Source organism: Juglans regia, chromosome 4 (assembly GCF_001411555.2).
Source record: "Juglans regia cultivar Chandler chromosome 4, Walnut 2.0, whole genome shotgun sequence".
Taxonomy (NCBI): domain Eukaryota; kingdom Viridiplantae; phylum Streptophyta; class Magnoliopsida; order Fagales; family Juglandaceae; genus Juglans; species Juglans regia.
In genome coordinates this window covers 26,652,650-26,666,590 of record NC_049904.1, presented here as the reverse complement: position 1 = coordinate 26,666,590, position 13,941 = coordinate 26,652,650, and the positions used below count along the sequence as shown (strand labels likewise).

The window sequence follows — 13,941 nt, the reverse complement described above, 5'->3', positions numbered from 1 at the left end:
TGCATATGCAGCTTATCCAAAGCCTTTTCTAATGTTGTGAGGTGTTTAGCATATATAGCTTCCACCCTTACTTGAATATAAAAACATGGATCAACTTAAAATGCATTTAGGGGGAACTCAGGTTAATACCTCAACAACTAGTAATTTTCAAGTTTGCACCATTTAGGATGCTACTTATAACACTCCAAAGTATAACACCTGTGTAACAATTTTGAAAGAGCGGTGCTATTCTGCCGCTCAGAATAACCCGCTCCAAATGACTGCTAAGCCAAATTGACCTATTCATTTTTTTCAATTTTTTTTTTCATATTTTTTTATCATTTTAAAACATTTTAAAAAATATAAAAAAAAAATCAACACACTAATAGTCACTTCCTTAATTATTAAGTAAAGAAAAAAATTAAAAAATAATTTAAAATACATAGAGGTCAAAATGAGGGGGCAAGTTGAGTGGACAAAGTAACATTTTTCATTTTGAAATGGTAGGGGTATTAAGCATCAACCATAACAAAATATAGGCTTAGAATTTTCCTAATAGTAAACTGTTAAAATGATATAATGAATAGTTGTGTTCTCCCTTAAGGAAACACCTTTGTTTGATTGTTTCTGTTTTTGAAAGGCAGTAGATAACAATTTCCAACAGATGAAGGAAGCTTAAAATGCCAAGGAAAAACTTGCATGGGGGATTAATCACTATGATGTAAATTATTTTCAGGTAACCCAAAAGACAATCCCTTCAGAGTATCAAACTAGTAAATCATCCAGAGATTACGTACAATCAGCCAAAAAACAAATCCCCCAGAAGGAGTTTACAAGAAAAACAACCTGAGTGACAAGAACTGCCGTAAACTTCACCTGATATTGCAGCAGAAAAAGGGAGGGAGAAAAAAAGGAAGAACTCTTGCTTGTTTCTGTATCCACTGTGAAGCCAGAGATGCGCGGTCCAATAAATCTGGATGTACTCAGCAATCCTTTTATTTTTTGATGTTGGTATACCCAGCAATCTGATTATACATCTCAATCCAATTCCAAGGAAGAAACCTATATTAACTCAAGCTCAGACCTTATAAGAAATTCCTTGTAACTGACCTCTTGATGAGTTCTTTCAAACAGGTAAACCAATTAGCTCTAATCATATTTTTGTATACTGAAGCATCTGAACGACGAAAATGTATGAGGATTAACAGTACTTCACCTTCTTCATCAATTATACTTCACCTACAATAATTTTTGGACATCCATATCATAATCTTCCTACACAGCAATTCCTGAAGCAAATATTGATAAATATTGATCAAGAGCATGTAAATACAACAGAGAAGAGTAACCTAACATAAATAGTTTGTTTCAAGATCAAAAGAATAAATAATTGAAAATGTGGTGTAGAAAGATAACTCAGGCTAGACATTCTGCGAATGCAGAACGCAGGTAATACCTAATCTATTATATGGCCTGTTGACATGATGGAGGGTTGAGAGATTGTAAAATATACTTTTTTCCATCAGTAGACTAAATTTGTTTTGAAGTACTTGTCATACACTCACAACTAAATGACCACCAAGCACACAATTGAACTATATTTAGGACCCAATTGATCGGGTAGTGAATGGCCAACATAGAAAACGTGCATTCTGGTAGCAGATCATCAATTTTTTTTACAACTAATTGAAACATTTATTGATAAAAACGAAAGGCAAAGCCAAGTACACGGAACCTATACAAGAGAGTCATGGTAGCAGATCATCGCTTAACAGAACTAGAGTTAAAATAAATGGTCCCAAACATGGTCATTGAAAATCAAGAGGATAACACAATTAGCCATAATGGTGGTGATGAGATGCTTTGGGAACTCTAGTGCATGATAAAACCAGAAGCCATGACTTATGACTTGGTCAGAGAACGCAGGCTCATGTCCATTCACTACATCAGTTACCTTTGCTAAGGAAACTGACCAAAAAAAAGATGGAACATTAAGGACAGCAGGAGGGAGGGGGGAAGTATAACACTCAGACAAAAAGGAATCTTACCTCTGTTTGATTGTCTGTTGGTAACACCATAAAGACCAACATAATCATCAGAGCTTCTACTCAAAACATCTGAAGCTCCAGGTCCAAGGCCAAGACCAAATGAGCCAGACCCCTCTAGCTCTAGAGGTGATGATCGCCAAGTTGGGTCCCCATAAAATGAACCACCTTCATAAATTTCTTCAAAAGACCCTCTGTAACTGCCATTTGATGCAGCATATGATGATGCCAGTGCAACACCAGTTCCACTATTTCTTCCATACCCTACCCCTCCTGAACCAAAACCGACTTCTCCACTGCCATAACTAAGATTGCCACTACTGTGGGTAGTTCCAGCACCTCCACCTTGACCTGAGTTAGGAGAGGAGCTCCAAAGTGTTCCAAAATTGCCAAAAGAACCAATTCCTGAATTTCCACTTCCCAATCCCATTAAAGTACTAGGGTTTGCAGAGTTAGCAGCATAATTAAGATTCACATTCCCCAACAGGTTACGGCTTGCTGAATTTAAGATTGAACTATTTCCACCATTGCCCACACCATATCCAATGGGGTTAACATTCCTATTTGAATTCCCAGTATATGAAGGGTTCAATCCGCGTCCAAAGCTGAGGTGAGAACTAAGGTTTGCATTTCCTCCATAGCTTGGACTCAACCTGGGCTCATTATTCAATCCAGTCCCATATCCAGGACTGAAGGGATGAAATCCACTGCGACCAACTGTAACTGGACTAAATCTATTATCCACTCTATGTGCATAGCCCCCAACTGAACTTTGATTGTATCCCTGAGTGTAACCATTAAGGAAGCTGCTAACTCTACTCTGACCATAGTTATATCCACCCATTTGGCCCCGACTTGGCCCTGGAGATTGTTCTTTAGGGACAGCTCGTTTAACTTCAACCAGTTTGCCATTGAGTTCATGAAAGGTTTTGTACAACACTTTCTCCACTGCTTCCTCTGAATCATATGTAATGAACCCAAATCCTCTTGGCCTTTGCGTATTATGGTCATACATCACCACCACATCTGTTATTATCCCAAATTGATCGAAGTACTTCTTAAAATCGTTTTCTGTGACTGTGGATGCTAAACCTCCTACAAATATCTTCTTTGTGCGGGCAGGACCAGGAGACCCATGCATGCTGCCATTGTTTCTGCTCAGAATATTCTGATCATCTCTAGGAACTGCTTTTTTTGCTTCAACCTGAGATTGGAAAGCTAAAGGATGAAAAAATGGACTTAATAAACCCTTAAAATACAAATGAGAGTGTCTTAGATGTATAGAAACACCGAAATTTTAAATCAAACAAGAACATTTAGTGCAAGATTGGAAAACACTTTAGTGTCTTCAAATGCCTTCAATGAATAATCTATAAATCATAGGCTCATGAGAGTGAAAGAGAAAGCGTGACAAAATGTATATTATATCTATTTATATAATTTTGTTCTAGACAAATTAAAGCTCATCCTTCTAAGGTTCCAATCTATGATTCAGCAACTCCACAAATTATCCACTGAGCCAGAATGATAGCAAGTGACAATGAAGCATAACATTTGTGAGCATCACTGAACTGTTTCAAGCCGAATTAAACTATCAGCAATTGTCAGACCAAACCTTCTTCTTTTCTTTTCACGATTAGTAATGCCGAACACACTCATGGTCTAAATTTTGTTTAAGACTCCCACAGTTGTCAACAATTTTCCAAGAAATTAAAATCTTCCTGCAAATACTTGTTGTTATTTGCAACATCCAAGTACTGTTTTAAAACTGCCCTTCCAAACAAATTACCTAACCAGTAATCACTCTTAAAATCTCTAGGCATAGTAACTTCTGTCTAAAAGCATCTTTTTGGCATTGCCATTCTAATAATCTGTCATTCCAGAACCCATTGTATAATCAAGTAAACAACTTCTCAAACGTTCCTGAAGTTGCTAAATTTGGAAGTTCATACTGAGAACACTTTGATTGCCATTTTTTTCTCAGGAATTTTGTAATCCTATCTATCTGAAACAATCATACAGACAAATGCAGGGCACATATGGTGAGTAAATAGTGAGACAAGGTCAACAAAATGCAACACCTGGCAAATAAGCCAAGCAAAGAAAAACAACATACATTACATTTTTACGCTTCCACAGTCAACATAGAACATGTCAAGAGTTGTTTCAGAAATCCCTTTCTTATAAAAAAATAAAAATAAAAATCATTGAATCATGATGAACAATAGAATATCCAGGCACACTTAAATTCTCTATTGTAATAATAGATTCACCGACCTAAATCTAAAATGGGCTCTGATTCACGATGTCAGCAGGGAAACAATATAACAGTATTGTTCTAAATTCAAAGAGTCAAAGCGAGCAGAAATGAAAACATGAATTCAAACGTGCAAACTTACAGTTCTACCATCTATCACATGCTTCTCCATAACAACTCTTTCTGCAACAGCAGGGTCTGCAAAAACAACAAAACCGAAACCACGGGCACGACCAGTGGCCCGATCCTTCATTATCACAGCTTCCACTACTGCTCCAAAAGACTGGAAATACTCTTTAAGTCGGTCTTCATTTGTGTCCCAAGATATTCCACCGATGAAAAGCTTGCCAGGCTCCATTTCCATTCTACACATCCATTTACCACGAGCCCATCAGTTTAATTTCCAACAATCATAAATAAAACAAATTGATAAGAAGACAATCACCTTCAATTAATAAAAACATTTTTCTTCGACACCAACCAAACTAGTTTCAGCAAGCTAATGATATAAAAGAGCACCCACCGGATCTAATCAGTTACTCATAATTTACTGAAAACCAAGTAAAATACAATCCAATAGTAGCGTTCCGGGAAATATAGAATTATGTGTATCATAAAAACCATGAAACAAACATGGAAATGCGGATTGGACGAGAAGATGTACCTCATCACAGAATCCATCGAAAACTTGGATGCACTGATTGTTAGATAAGAAATGGGTATTCTTGGATTGAATCCAGGAACCTCGGAGCATCCACCGATCAATCGCCGATCGAGCAACAACCCAGGAATCCTAGAAACCAAAGTGAAAACAATTTAAATTTAACACAGGATGACTAAAAGATCCAAAACAGAACATATGCTTGGAAAGGAAATTGAAAAGGCAAGCATTTTGTAGAAAAAATATTACCAACAAATGAAGACGACCCAGATGGGAAGTTTGAGAGAATCTAAGATCTGAGAAGAGGCATGATATGAAGAAGAGAGCGTGAGGCCCTCCTTTTCTCTTTCTCTTTTCTTCTCCCTTTATTTCTTCTTTCAATTATGGTTGATTTATATATATTATGTAACCAAACCTATGTATGTATATCAGACAGAGAGGATTAGATGTATGAGAAAATAATTTGCATATATATATATATATATATAATAGATTTGGCTATCTATCCTCTCTCGTGTAACAAAGTTTACGAGGTGGAGTGGATGGGGAATACGGTGTCCAAGATCATTTTTTGATATAGATTTAACAAATTGTTTTGAATATTTCCATTTTTACTAGTTTTTGGACTCTCGTTATTCTCATTTGCTCCCTCTTATTTTGGGTTTTTTCTACTTATAGCCATTGACTTTCCAATTCTATATTTTCTGGAGCAAGATATCCAAAATTATTTGCTACTGTTACACTCTCATCTAGAGGCCAATGTTGTAAATGTTTTGAGGAATCCATTCATTTATTCTTCTTCATTCATTTCCATTCAAACAAATTTTGATCCATGTTTCAGCTGAAGAAGAAGAGAAAGAAATAGAGAAAAATAAATGAAAATAAAGAGACTAAACTAGATAGAGCCATAGAGGGAGGGAGGAAAAGAAGAAAGAAATAAGAGGCTAATATATGCTTGTTTGGATACAGAAATCATCTTATCTCATCTTATTATTACAACTTTCTCAAATTTTCATATAAAATATAATAAATAATTTAACTTTTTAAAATTTTAAAATAATAATAATATTAAAAAATAATATTCTAATAATATTTTATTCAATTTATTTAAAATCATCTTATTTTATTTTATCTTATCTTTCTATCCAAACGAGTCCGAAGAGTGGTGTTGCTTGATGAATTGAAAATTAAAATAAAATTCTAAATTGCTTGTTACGTATTTTTTATATATATATATTTTTTCTAAATTTCATCACTTTCAATTACATCTATTGATATTGATATGACCACTCAAATACGCCATATCAGTAAATATGACGATAATGATAAAATCTAAATTGACAAGCGACGTTACTTTTTATAAATAATAGTCTTAGATAAATCTTTACAAAGATTGTCACAACTTTTATGGAATTTCTTATTAAACAAAAATAGTGAAACTCAAATAAGAAATTATCCAAATGGGCTCTTATGAAAGTTATCAACACTGAAATTTGGAAGATATTTTATAACACAGATGAAGAAACTTTCTGGTTTGAGCTAAATTTCAAATTTCAATTCAAGCTTAATTCATCGATCTTCATTGACTTGGTGTAATCAAGAGTGGTCAGATGTATAATAAATAGGGTTAAAAAGGATGGATGATTTACTCACATGCAATGTAATGATTTAGGAGGGTTCACATGTCTGTTTGATTCGCATCAACTTTCTATTGAAAGCATCTTGTGGCCATAAAAACAATCAATTGGAGATCCAAGGGCTGTACTTACAATAGGAGAGTTTGCTGATTTAATCCTATAATAAAATTAGATTATTTAATAGCATCTCAAATGGAAAAGAGTAATTCTACATACAATCGTGAAGTATGTAAACGTTGCATAATCGCTTTAAAAAAGAATGGAATCTACTATTAAAAAATTAATTTTTTTTTACGTGGATCTCATATTTTATTTACTTTTTTTAAATCGATTACACGATGATTATACAATTCACGATTGTAAATATATTTTCTTAATAAAAAATAGTGATGCTAGATACAATTATATCCGTATTCAAGTTTCGAGCACTCTTATTAAAAATTAAGTTTTTTCATCTATTCTCATATCTTTAGAATTGGGCCTGAGATGTGATGATGCACATACTAATATATGTTTAAATAAAATAATAAAAATAACAAATCATATGTTAAATAGTATTTCTCTTTTAAAAATATGCTCCGATCCAAGGCATCAATTTGTAGAACTCATCTGTACAGGTGGCCCAACCAGTTAATTTAATATTTTCATTGTTATTTTATTTTTATGAAATTTATTATAAATTAATGGGCAGTTAGGTAATTTTAACATTATGCAAGGGTATTTTAGAAAAACTAAAACTTGGTGGCCCCTACGGTTACCAATGAGGCCGAGCTCATAGCTGAACTAAGGGAAAAGGTTGTTGGGTGCAAATTTGATAGTTTACGGGACAGTTTGAAAAAATGATAATAAATTGGGGTGTAAAATAAAATTAGTCTTTTTTTTTTTTTTTTTTTGCAATTATGTGGTGGGGAGACTTTTTTGGAACTGTATCAGCCACATTAATTACTAGGACATTGAAAGAGAATAGTTATGGCCCATATTTTTATTTTATTTTATTTATAATTGATAATATAGGCTGTTAATAAGCTTCATTATTACAATAACATAATAGGTAAATATATCATTTGTATCTATATAGCATCGAATTTAATTTTGTCACATATTTATCATCAGTGCATGAGCCCTATAAATTAGTACAATCGCATGTCATATTTGCGTGTTGCCAAAGTTTTGATCAAGATGATGATCATAACCATTCTATCTTCCTACTTAGTTTCGTTTGTCTTTGCAGATGAGATGAGTTGATATGAAAATTAAAAATTGAATAAAATATTAGTAGAATATATATTTTTAAAATTATTATTATTATTTTAAAATTCAGAAAAATAAAATTGTTTACAATTTATGATGTGTGAGAATTTGATAAAATTATAATAATTAGATAGAATGAGATGTTGTGAAAATAAACGAGATCTAATAAATCTTTTAGAGGTAGTAAACATGCAAATCTCCTTTGGAAGTAAAAAAAAACAAACTATAATGTCTTTCCTCCGAATGTGGTTCCAAACCCAACATCCTCGGTCCTTGTGACGGAATACATCAAACCATCTTTTATAGCAATCTCTTCCTAAGCTCATTGCCCTCTTTTTAGTATTTCTGCATTAAGTTTGTTGCAATATCGATACTTTTCTATGCATCCTTGGCTTTACTTTAATTCATCGATGAGCTAATGAAGTTATACTACTTTATTAAAATAAATTTCAATTTTATAAAATTACCCACAATTTCACATAAAATTGTAAAATAATTGTAAATAATATGGTATAATTAACTCTATTTATTTCATGTAATTGTTATTTTTTATAATAAAATTATACTAATTAATCACTTAGAACCACGGTTATTTTAAAATAAATTAGAAATAATTTAAATCGTTGAATTTTAAAAAATGAGAACAAATTATTAATTTGGCGGTCGTATTACAAAAACAACGATAGATGTGTTTGTTAATATCTCGTTTGGTTAGTGAAAATATTTCATCTCATCTAATATCATTTTATATTATCATTACAACTTTCTTAAATTCTCACATGAAATATAATAAATAATTTTAATTTTTTTAAATTTTAAAATAATAATAATATCAATAAATAATATTTAATAATATTTTATTCAACTTTTATATAAAATTATTTTATCTCGTCTTACTATCCAAACAATCCTTAATTCTCCTTCGTGTTAATGTAGCCTACCTTCATTTTGTTTTTTCATACCTACTACGAGTACTTGACTTTCTCTCTCTTTCTTGGAAAAAATAGTTGGTCAAATATTTATTTTTGAAGTTTAGTAAACATGCACTATTTTGTTTTGTTCTATATTTATATTTTGGATTTTTATGAAATGTGTGTATTTTAAAAAATATCATTTTTTTTATATATACCTAGTATTTATTTTATATGTGGGTATATATATATATAATCATAAAAGAAACAATATTTTTTTTTTAATTTTGCATCTCAAAAGGAAGAAGGATGGCATTTAAATAAAAAAAAATATATTTATAATATAATACTAAAAGTATCATTATAAAAAAATTACTTATTTGTGATCAGTTATTTTCAACGAAAATGATTATAATTTCTTGTCAAAATGAGTTTATTATTGTCGCAAATAGTAGTTATCATCACATAAAATTCATCACAAATACTTATTTTTCTTATAGTGTATAAAAATACAAAAGAAAAAATATTAGTTGATTTAAATTTATTGGAGCTTAGACCCAAATTTTGATGGTGCCGGCCATTTATTATTAAAGATTATGTCATGTAGCACGATTGCTTGATGCGGAGGAAAGGGATGAACCCTTCTTCCTACCAAGTATATATGACTTGTTGAATTAATTTTTATTAACCAAGTGGTCATGCATTTAGAGAATCTTTTGAAAATGATGGATAATGGCCTCCTAAAATATCACATGAATCAATGTGGGTACTGCTGCCAATTGTTTGGATAGATATGATCATGCCAAATAAATATTTTCCAAAAAAATATATAGCTTTTAATTAATTAATTTATTTTTTTAAATATCTACAAAAAAAGTGTGAGGGAGGTGTGTGAAAGACAGTTCTGGGATTGCTTGGCACCAACCAACAACGCATCAAAGAATACAAACAACAGGCAGATGCATCAAAATGTAAACATTTTTGGTATTTATTTATTTATTTATTTTTATTAAAAAACGTAGTTGTTGGCATGGACAAAAGCATACCACCGGCCTCTCAATTATGACCGATTTCATGGAATTATTCTCCCACGACAGGCTTACCATCAACTTGATAATTATAATACCTTTGAGACAATCAAATGACTATGGATGGACAGCAGTTATATATAAGGTCAAATATTCTTATGCTAAAAACAACCTAATTAGGAGAAACATTATAAGATTTTAGTAGAAAAATGTTCAGATCTTGAGGAAGGATATGTTATGTTTTTCTTTTCTTTTAATGGCAAACTTTTGACTTATATTTTAGTGTATTTTGGACCGTCACATTATTCGCCATTTTTTTTTATATATAATCCGTCAAAAAATTCAAGATCAAATTATTAATTTAATGAGAAATTCTATTTGCAGTCCCCACTTGGGGACTGCATGTGCAGACCCTTTATTAAATGAAAAAAAACATCATTTCAGAAGGGATAGTATTGTAATTTTTAAAAAAATTAAAGATAAAATTGCCTAGGCTTGTATTGCAGTCCCTCCCTAAATAGGGACTGTATCTAGCATTGCTCTAATTTAATTATACTTCTCATATTTCTCTCTTTATATATATATATATATTTTACAGTGCCAGTAAGTTTCGGGTATGCCAAGAAGGCCTTTAAGCCCAATCTGTGGCCAGCTATTTTTGCTGTACAAATCGTCTTTGATGTTATGTTCACGGTTGTGATCGATTGAGGTACCTGTACTTTACAAGAAATTGACACGAATAGTTTTGTCACGTATTGTCATTTTTATGTATTTTTTTGTGAATTCTATTAATATAATTAATTAAAATAATTATTTTATATTAAAAAAATAATATAATCAATTATATTAATAGAATGTATAAAACTTATGCAAAAATAATTGTCCATAAAATTTTTCTTATAACTGTTATCCCACTAGTTATGTTAGCATCAAAGTTAACGAAGTCATGACAAAGCAAAAGGCTCACTTCTAACATCTTCAAACCTTGTGAAACTGACGATAAGATATTTCCCCAATGAGAACTGAGGGATACTCAATTACGCTACTACACATTGGCTGATTAGATTTTTCTTGATGATGAAATAATTGGAAAGGAGCGGTGCTACTTTTACTGTTGGGAGTTGGGCTCTCGCTAACTGTTTTTGGATGATTTTTTATATACATATATATTTTAATATATTTTAAAAAATAAAAAAAATTAATATTATTAAAAAATACTTACTTAATTATTAAGTAAAAAAATATTAATAAAAAAATAAAAAATCTCATAACAGTAAAAATTAGTGATAAAAATAATATTTTCTAGTTGAAAATAGTCCGAGACACTACTTAAGAATAAAATATGGGTCATTTATCATATAATAATAAAATATTTTCAATAAGAATGCCACGTGGGCAAGCTATGTGATAGACATCGGGGTGTCTCGGAATCTAGTCCTGCACCTTGGGCGGGGCTCCTTTTCTGGACGTGGGGAGACTGAGGAGGGGGATTGGACCCTCTGGCATATATCCACCGCCCACCCACGGTGTAGACAATAAAAAAATCAAGCAAATCGAAAATCTACAATGAAATACAAATTCATGAGAAAATAGTAAAACACACAACAAATTGAAAAACAATCCTAAACTAGTAAAATAGATTTGAGTTTATAAAAAACCACGGAGTCACTCGTGATTGTGAGTTTTCACAGTGGTATGGCCACGAGTGCTTCAAAAAGAAAGAGAAGAAAAAATAGAAGAGAAGTCGAAAAGGAGGATGAGAATAGGAGGATGAGAGGACATGGCAAGAGGGGAAAGAGAGACTGCAAGGGGGAGGGGGGGCTTAGGTTTAACTAAGTTAACCCCAAAACGACTTCACTTCGTTGTTTACTTTTAAACAAAATAAAACATAAGATAAAACAACGTCATTTTGAAGAGAACTCACACAAAATGATGTCGTTTTACTAATGAATTTTCTTTTATATATAAATATATATATGTATGTGTGTGTGCGCATGCGTGTATTTACATATAATTATATACATATTAGGCTAGGCTCTGTTTTAAATTTCGTACCGTACCGGTCGGTACGGCCGAAATTTTTCATTTTGGCCGTCCGGCTGGTACATGTACTATATATGTTCCGTACCGGCTAAAATACCGGCCGTATCGGCCGGTACCGGCCATAACGGACTAAATTTCGGCCTGTACCGGCCTATATTTCAGCCGGTACCGGCCGATATTTTCGGCCTGTGTGTGTGTGTTTTTTTTTTTTTCATTTTTTCAAACTACAAACTTATTTTTTTATCCCTAATTCAAACTAGACTATTTATAATTTATATATATATATGTATTTATATATAATTTATTTATATATAGACTATTATTTTAGAATATAATTTATATATATAATTTATTTATATATCGATTATTCCAAAACGTTATCTCAAAACGCTATCCTGAAACGATACCGGTATCGAAATATTTGGTTCCAGTGCTTTGACCGGTACGACGTCCGGTACGGTATTCAAAACATTGTCAAGACCTCTGGTCGGGGTGTTGGGTTTGGTGGGCAGTTGTGGGATGAGGGCGGGGGGCACCCTGCCCTCGCATCCAATGTGTGGGGCGGAGGCCAAGCAGACGAGGTACGATGCCCCGCCTCCCACCCCTATCGACGTTACCTCCAACTCTGAATTCAATTTTGAGCTCCGACCTCGACTTTAACTTTAATAAAAATATGTATTATTTATCTATTTGTTATAAAAGTCTATAACTTATATAGTTAAATTCAATAATATTAATAGACTAATAATCAATTATATGTACAAACTATACATCATAATATCACTATCATACATATTATATATATTAGGGTATATGAAACTTGACTAGCTAATAGCGTACCGTGTATAATATATATTGTAAGATTATTAATTTATTATCTAGATTATAATACAGTAGTATGTAACAAGATTTTAATATAATGTTTGGCTTGTATTTGAGTGGCTGGTTATGTTTCTTATTTGTAATTATTCAAGAGTAAATGATTGGATGATGGACATTTCCATTGTACCATGATGGCTCATGGTTGTTCTTACTCGTAAGTTGTTATTTGGGGCCTTGGATGTTAGCTTGTGATTTGACTAGATGATTGAAGAATCATTTTATTGTTTTTTTGTTGATTTGGGAGTATGAGATTATAATATGAAACTATGAATGGATAGTATATCAAATATTTTTAGTTATATTTTTGGTTTTTTCATATATAAATCAATTTCTTATTTTTTGTAATATTTTTAGTAAACTTGAAATTTGAAAGCCAAAAAAAAAAAAATCTATTATATGTAAAGTCTTGTTTAAAAATTGGCCAAATATGAATGGAAAAAAAAATTCAACTCTGCTCTGACTTTGGTCCTATAAATCGGAATCAAAGTTGGATTAGAGCCTATGTAAATTGGAATCAGATTTCTTGAACATAAACTCTAACTCAGTCGATACTCAGCCCTAAAGAAAAATAAGATAAGAAATTCGGCTGTGAAAATAATTTCTGAATCATTTCTCAATTGTTGTGAAAAAAAAGTTCAAAAACAACTTTTATGAAGAAAAAAACATTGAGATTTTCAAAGAGAAATGTTACACACCATCCCTTCTTGATAAATTATTTGTTATGTTTTATTTGTGGATAAATTATTTAATATCATATAAAAGGAAGTTGAGAAAACAATGAAAAAAAAATGATAAATATAATTTCTTTTTTTCAAAATACCATAAAATTATAGAAAAAGGCTAAGTTGCCCTTGATTTTGCTCCGACAATTTGACTGCTGTGTGTCTTATTATGTTTCATTTGTGAATAAATTATTTAATGTCATATGACTCATATTAAAGGAAGTTGAGAAAACAATGAATTTTTTTTTTTAAAATACCATAAAATTATAAGAAAATGCTAAGTAGCCCTTGATTTTGCCCTGACAGTTTGACTGCCGTGGGTTTTATTTTTTTTAAATCATTAAGAAAGTAACTAATATATATTTTTAAAAAATATATATTTAAATATATTTTAAAACTATTTAAAAAAAAAAATTAAAAATGAACTAGGGCCACGCCAGCTGGTGCTGGGCGGGCCCTAGCATTGTCCATGTCCAGAATTTGCTGTGTACGTAATGTTGGTGAATCAGTAGCAAATCCCTAAAC

At 31.7% G+C, this 13,941-nt stretch overlaps 1 protein-coding gene across 3 annotated transcripts; it reads right to left on the bottom strand.

The window, feature by feature from the left end:
* Nucleotides 1-681: 681 nt before the first annotated feature.
* Nucleotides 682-5,387, bottom strand: LOC108993403 (heterogeneous nuclear ribonucleoprotein 1-like). 3 transcript variants are annotated; one of them, XM_035689669.1, is made up of 6 exons: nucleotides 5,192-5,351; nucleotides 4,946-5,074; nucleotides 4,727-4,780; nucleotides 4,424-4,646; nucleotides 2,028-3,228; nucleotides 682-1,268 (listed from the first exon to the last, which is right to left on the bottom strand). In XM_035689669.1, exons 4-6 carry the CDS (start codon nucleotides 4,643-4,645, stop codon nucleotides 1,255-1,257), a joined length of 1,437 nt encoding a protein of 478 aa, XP_035545562.1. In that variant the 5' UTR covers nucleotide 4,646; nucleotides 4,727-4,780; nucleotides 4,946-5,074; nucleotides 5,192-5,351; the 3' UTR covers nucleotides 682-1,254. The 3 variants fall into 3 exon arrangements, with proteins under 3 accessions (XP_035545562.1, XP_018823852.1, XP_018823853.1); XM_018968307.2 differs by lacking the exon at nucleotides 4,727-4,780 and having other exon boundaries at nucleotides 5,192-5,387; XM_018968308.2 differs by lacking the exon at nucleotides 4,727-4,780 and having other exon boundaries at nucleotides 682-1,218; nucleotides 5,192-5,381.
* Nucleotides 5,388-13,941: the final 8,554 nt, after the last annotated feature.